Source organism: Sinocyclocheilus rhinocerous, unplaced genomic scaffold (assembly GCF_001515625.1).
Source record: "Sinocyclocheilus rhinocerous isolate Xijiao unplaced genomic scaffold, SAMN03320098_v1.1 scaffold580, whole genome shotgun sequence".
NCBI classification, from domain to species: Eukaryota; Metazoa; Chordata; class Actinopteri; order Cypriniformes; family Cyprinidae; genus Sinocyclocheilus; species Sinocyclocheilus rhinocerous.
Window position 1 is genome coordinate 320355 of NW_015670982.1, and position 7529 is coordinate 327883.

The 7529-nt window shown below is 36.4% G+C and overlaps 1 protein-coding gene across 1 annotated transcript in view; it reads right to left on the bottom strand.

Annotated features, from left to right (window-relative positions):
• The window catches only part of LOC107734554 (serine/threonine-protein kinase DCLK2), a 43449-nt gene that overhangs the window by 18638 nt on the left and 17282 nt on the right, over positions 1–7529 (bottom strand). Inside the window, exons 4-5 of the mRNA XM_016546544.1 lie at positions 5181–5237; positions 1058–1152 (exon numbers count right to left, since the gene is read on the bottom strand). Of these exons, the coding sequence (XP_016402030.1) occupies positions 1058–1072 (15 nt within the window). The 5' untranslated portion in view covers positions 1073–1152; positions 5181–5237. The remainder of the gene's footprint in view (positions 1–1057; positions 1153–5180; positions 5238–7529) is intronic.

The following is a 7529-nucleotide window of genomic DNA, read 5'->3' on the forward strand; positions in this document are numbered from 1 at the left end:
AAACCATACATCAACGGAAAGCTTATTTATTCATCTTTCAGATGATGTATAAATCTCAATTTTGAAAAATTTACACTTAAGACTGGGTTTGTGGTCCAGGGTCATATGTATATGAATATATATGTATATATATATATATATATATTAATTGCTTAGCAAACCTACCTGCCTGTAAGAAACGTACTTTATATTTGTTACAATAGTAACAATACCATTAAAATATTTATGCTGTGAGTGATTTGAACAAACTATTGAATTTTTACACAATAAATGACAAAGGCAACTGTAACAGAAAAAAAGTAAATTAACCCACTGTCCCTAAAATAAATATCATTGCTGTTAATATCACTGCAGAGTTTTATATAATGTATTAAAAGTGGACATAGATTCTTATATAACAAAACATAAAATATTATACTTTTTATCATAATATATACTTTTTATTATATACTGATAAGCTTATAAGTCCAAGAACATATTTTGGTTAAACACTTTAATGAAACAATGTTCACTTCATATATTTAAATATTCAATATTTCAACTTTTATTTCAGAAATTGCCCCAACCGAACAGCCTTCATAAAATCTTGTATATTAGCTACCAGAGATATCACTGACATGCCATTCATGTTACCATTTAACAATCAACAAAGAAATAACAAGGTAAACGCTTGTATATATAATCAAAAATATGAAAAATTTAGACAGCAGAAAAAAAATACATAGCTTCTAATTCAAAATCATTTTTCCTGAACCGTATTTTTTTCTTAAGTATAGGAAATGGTTAAGTTATAAAGTGTCATCACTCTAACCTGAAGAAATGTAGGGGCACTACAACTGCTGCTTCAATTTGTTGTGAGGCAATAATTTCGGCAGCCTCACTAAACCCTTAATCATGAGTGAGAGTGTTAAGATGCTGTCATCCATGAGTCAGCATCCAGAAGCCTGATCTTATTTTTGACTTGATGAAGAAATAATCTATTCTAAAACTCGCCATGTTTTGCTAGTGAACTGATTAGCAGCACAGTGGAAGCCTGTTGCCATGCCAACGGGTTTACCTTGAAGTTGCGCATGCTGCGGGGGCTGGTCGGGGAGGAACTGGAGGATTTTGCAGATTTGGGGGTAGTGATTTGGCTGTTCGGCACTCCATTTACTGAGGATTGTGACAGGAAGAGGGAGGGAGACAGAGAACAGAGAAAAACACAACGTTACTTCTTACACTGCTTATTTTATGCTACACATGCATTGTCTTGGACATCATCAGTAATAGTGCTGAATACATTTCAGTCTGTTTGAAAAGGATATTATCTAATCTACATAATGTCAGCTGGTCATGTGATTTCAACATGGCGGCTACCATGAGTAGGTAGTACCTGTACTACACTTAAAAATAAAGTATCATTTACATCTTTTTTAATTTACATCATCAAATTTCATTACTTCATTTTCATCAAACCTGTATGACTTACTTTCTTCCGCAGACAACAAAAAGACAAACAAAAGGCTTGTTTCCAAACGATGAGTCTATATGACTTGCCAGTCTACTAAAATCATATAATTATTCCCATTCATTGTAGCTGTCAAATTTTATTTGTGCAATTTTAATGTGTGATTTTATACAGTCATAAGTAGTGTTGAGGGTAATGCATTACAAGTAATGCAAGTTACGCAATCAGATTACTTTTTTTCAAGTAACTAGTAAAGTAACGCATTACTTTTAAATTTACAACAAAATATCTGAGTTACTTTTTCAAATAAGTATGGCAAGTTACTTTGTTTTCCCATTTATTCCTGTCCCCGTGTTGAGAGAAATTGGGAGTGAGGTGCAGAGGCAGAAAAATATAACTTTTGGGGGTTTTGTTATTAAAAAACAAATAAGCAAGCCTTCCCCAGAAGACAAAAAGTAATGCAAAAGTAACATAATGCATTATTTTCCATAAAAAGTAAATAAGTAACACAATTAGTTACTTTTTTATTGAGTATACTGTAATGCATTACTTTCAAAAGTAACTTTACCCAACACTGAACATCAGTGAATTTAAATTAGGTTTGAGAGCTATGTGGAGGGAAATAACAACTTAAATTCTGATTTTCCTCACACACATAATGTACATAACTGGAGGCTTTGTCTTACGTTAATGTACTTATGCTCAACCAAGGGGGCCGGAGTCCACTAGGGGGCCTCAAGATGACTTAAATGATTTAAAATAAGTCAAAACAAGCTTTAATAAAGGTTTGCATGTCTCAGAAAGCTATTGATATGCCCTTAATCACAAACAACTGAACAAGTCATTTAAATTCATGGGTTAAAAAGAGTGGGAATCTTGAAGAACATTCAGCTCTTAAAACTTATGGAATCCTGAAATATAATTATTTAATTTTAGTTGCTTATTTTAATATATTGGCTCCGATAGTTTGTGTAACCTTGTCTTTACAGCTGAGAAACCTACAGTCAGGGTTGAGAACCATTGTGTTGTGTACATGTACATTGTTTAAACAAAAATACTTTACTGCTGGCCCAATGGCAGGAAAATGACCTTAAAATTGTCAAAAGAAGAAACTCCATCTAAACAGAACTACTACTCAGAATATGTGTATGGCTACATATGCGTGTGCAGCATAAGTCTCCTTGGCCTAGTCTCTTAACATACAGACACCACAAGGCTTCACGTGCACCACTCACCTAAAGCCAAATCCTCAAGGCTAAGTCATAGAATTAGAGAAGGAATGGCTAAGATCTTTCTAAAAAGGCCACTTTAAAACAGTGTTATCAAGCATAAAACACTGTTTTTAATAGATCATGTCACCCAGATACATACAGTAGTAGAAGAATTTAGCACAAAAAAACAATGCGCGTTATTGGAGCGCATCCCAAGTGCGTCAGAATCCACAGGGAGCAGGGATTTGTAGAAAAGCTGCTCTTGGCATTTCCTGCTGAGTTTGTCGATAGAGGCATGAGCAGATTTCTCTCCAGGCATGCAAGAGAGACTTTACAGTTCACGGGCACAGGAATTTAGGGTGTGTGTGTACTGCATTATCCAGTCTAAGCAGAAAGCAGATGAGGATGCCTGCATTTAGTATACACATCCAATTGGTATGTCTGATAGATTAGAGTATGTGCATGCCAGGGTTCGGGGCAGTGGCTAGTGAGGGAGTTTTAAATAGCACTCTAGACTAGCTGATGGATTTGGAAAGGCCATGAAGGAGAGCTATTAGCATGACTGAAGGGTTAGATGTCACGTACAGCTCATTCCACAAATGAATGTCCTTTAGGTAAATTCAACATCATAAGGGGAAGATCCTCTCAAGACGCTCAAGAATTTCATAGGGCTGTCAGATTCTCTAGTTGTCAGCTCCTGTCCTATGTTAGTCTTGGTTATGGTAAAGGCATCAAGAACTAGCACATAAGTATCCGTTGTTCATAATGTAATGGATATGGTTGTGATTAAAAAGAATATGAACACACGACAGCCTACTTTTTACATATCAATGCCTATTCTGTATTTAGCTTGGCAGGAGCGCTGTTAAGCTGTGGTCATATGTGACCCTGGACCACAAAACCAGTCTTAAAGGGGTCATATGATGCGATTTCAAGTTTTCCTTTCTCTTTGGAGTGTTACAAGCTGATTGTGCATAGATAAGATCCCTGAAGTTGCAAAGACTAAAGTCTCAAAACCAAAGAGATATTCTTTATCAAAGTTAAGACTCTGCCACGCCCCCCTAAAATGGCTCGTTCTAACACGCCCCCACATATCTACCTCACTATGTGGAAATATTTGCATAATGCGGCCCAAATGTGCACGCAAAGAAAGAAGGCGTGGTTTCAGTAACCGCAGTTAGTGTTGAAGCAGCTATGTCAGGGAGACGCTGTGTGTTTCTAGGCGAAAGCAAAAGCACTTTATTTGGCCTTCTGAAAGTAGATGCATTTAGGAATCTTTAAGATTACTTACAACAGAACAGCAATGCATTTTATGGACGACCGTTTCGTGAACCTAGGAGAGGAGGTAATTCTGACTTTGCTATGACAATCTGGCGCTTCTGAATCAGCTACTGTTTTGTTATTAGTTTAAGTATTTGCTATTGACTGTTCAAATGCGGAGTTTTGCGCATCATGTGTGTGTGTGTGCGCGCGCGCGCATGCGCGTGTTTGTGAGAGAGAGAGAGAGACAGCGTCACATCAAAGTGGAGTCAGCTGTCTTAACCGTGGCTTGTGTACTGCAAACACATACCAGCTTCATCACTGTGTCTGTCACACGACTCTGTTCCCCTTTCGGGCTTGAACTGATGGTAAAACTAATGACATTATTTACTGTCTTTACATTTATTTTGAAAGATGAAGCTCACGATTATGGTAAGGGGCGTTACATTTCCGACGAGTGCTTGCGGTGTTCGGCCAATCACAATGCACTGGGTCAGCTGGCCAATCAGAGCAGACTGCGCTTGTCAGAAGGAGGGACTTTGTAGAAAACGAAGCATTTGAGAGAGGCGGGGCATAGAGGACCTACAATAATGTACAGTATTTGAAAAATAATGTGTTTTTTGAACATTAAAGCATGTCAACATATTCTGTTACACCAAATACACAAAATAATGATCTTTAAAAAAGCATCATATAACCCCTTTAAAATTTACAAAATATCTTAATGGAACATGATCTTTACTTAATATCCTAATGATTTTTGGCATAAAAGAAAAATCTAAAATTTTGACCCATACAATGTATTTTTGGCTATTGCTACAAATATACCCAAGCGACTTAAGACTGGTTTTGTGGTCCAGGGTCACATATTAGCAAAATTTCGTGGACAAAAAAAGCCCATTGACTATTATCAATAGACTAGCGATGTATGAAGCACAGCTTGCGCAGAAGTTGGTCAACTCAGTGAATCCACTTGAAGCAGCTGTGAAATCTGCATGAATAAATCGCAAGAACTCTTACTGAAATAACTGGATTTTGTCCACAAAAATTTGCTGAACCATGATAAACGTGACCACACCTTTACTCAGTTCACATGTGAAGAGGTTAGCCAATCATAACAGAAGTAATTTACCTTTAGAAGTCTTAAAGGTACAGTAGAAAAACGTTTTGTTTAATTCTAAGGGTCAAAGAGAAAGTAGAAATGGACACGTAAAACTAAATTATGACCTTTTTTGGTGCAATAAACCTTGACAAATACTTACTTGGTGATTTGACTGGAGACTGACTATTTGCAGAGAAGTGTCCTGCTGTTCTTCTCACTAGAGTGGAGAGAAAAGCTATTTAACCAGGAACAGCACATTTCAGGAAGGAGTGGGAGAAGGAAAATGACAGGAAGATATGTGAATCGCAGTCCTGCCCACAAAGGCAAAAGACCTTAACTCGCTAGAGTGTGAAACTGAGAACAATGACTTTAAGGTTATTTACTTGTCCAGCCAAATTAATTATAGGTAGGACACTGGAAATGTAACAATCAGATGTTCTAGTAATGAAAATGATCTACATTAAAAAATTGTGAGCTCAAACTTGATTTTTACCCCTATTTGAAGTTAATATACTCTGCCTTTGCTTTGTCTGCAAAACGTGAGAAGTCACACCAAGGCAAAAGGCAGTAACTTCCACATTATCAATATTTGGTTGCTGATCACCATTTACAAAATCGTTATAGTAACACCTGTATAAAATCTAGTGATCATGGGCTATCCCATATAGGCTATTGCATATAGTAATGTGACTGTATTATTTTTTTATTTTTTTGACCGTAACAAGCAGACTAAAAGTTAAACATGTGAGTACCGTTGATACCAGTTTATTTGCTATGCTCATTAATGTAAAATAATGCTAGACATAGCATAATTGCTTTTATATTGACTTGTATTAAATAGCCTAAACTAAAAGAACGACTTGTGGATTGATGTGAACTTCATTTTAACTTCATTTTGACGCATGGCTAAACAAAGGCAGAACGCCGTAACTCAATTTGAGCGTTCCAAACAAAGTGAAAGAGCCGTAACTGGTGTTATACGGTGTTCTGCCTTGGTTTCTCCGGGGCTTTTCGAAGTTACGGTTGAGATGACCCATTATTTTCTCAGAAAAACAACGAAATTGACTCAAGATACTTATGCACATGATAAAGGATGTCTTGAATGTCCCAAAAATATCAATAACTCATTTTCGACAAAAATCGAAGTTACGGTCTTTTGCCTTTGCACGGCAGTATAGAGTGCCCCATTTGATTCAGAAGGGTGCTCGAGCGCCCCCTTTCCATTTGCTATGAGCCACAGCTGACTGTTACCCAACGGTTCATGCAGCCAGGGGTGCAACAACAAACCTTGGTGCCAAACCAAACAGGCACAATAGTTACGTAGCCTAAAAAAAGGCTTATTTTTGTAAGACATTTTAGTTTTAGACAGAAAATCCAAGAATGTGGAAGAAAATGTAACAAAAAAGAAGAAACAAAATTATTCATAGCTGTAAAATGAAATGTTAATTATGAGAAATATTTTTAAAAATAATAAAATAACTGCACATTACTAATAACAAAAATAAGAAGAAACAAAAAGATTTATATAAAATATAATATGTGATGTGTGACAGTGACTTGTGAGAATGTCCTTTTACTGGTTTTCATTGTAAATAATATATAGTAATGAATTGTTATAAATAGTAATGAATTTGCATATAATGTGTTAAACCATTTAAAATTTTCACAACATATTTACTTGCAGTTAACTGGCTAGCAAGTAGGTTTTTTACCCAATAAGTCATGGGAAAAAAGTGTCATGCCAACATTGTATTTTGTGAGTAAGGACCTTACATTTTCTTCAGAAAAAAAAATGTAATGTAAGAAATGTAGAAATCTATTTGCGAAGTTTGTAATTATGTATGAAGTTCTTAATGAAGTTTATAGACTGGAAAATGACAACATTTTCTGAAAATGAAAATAAAAAAGCTTTCCAAACCAATCTTCTCTGAGATTGTTTTCACTCTTCATCAGTTCAAACCACTCCAACTGAACTGGAATATTTCATTTTACCAAGCATGGTGAAATGACGTCCCTCAGAAATTTGTGTGGGAGCTTTCTGGGAAAGCTGGAGCATGAGACTGATTAGGCTATTATATTATGATTGTAGACAGGTCGTAAAATGTTCTGTTCTGTCTTCAATAGGTCTCTGTCATTCGGAGAAGTATTGTGTCAGAGCTGGTACAGGTGCTCTCTCTCCATCTCTATTTCTCATTGCAGCTCTCCATCCTCCATATAGTAAAAAGGTTATTTTCCTGAGAGCGGCTCTCCTGGCAGAGCGTTCACTTCGTCCTTCTCGCGCTCTTCTTTTCTTCCCCGTGTCTCACATCGTTTCTGGGTCCTTTCACTCTCTCTATCGCTCTATATCTCTCCTCTTATTCATACTCTCCAAAATTCGAAAGGTTAGCATTGAGTGTGTTATCTCTCTCACTCACTCTCACTCTTTTTCTCTCTCTTTAGTGTTAAAGGTCTGAAAGGTTAACAGCAGCCCATTAAGAGGTAATAGACTCCACACTGACTCCTTATGTAA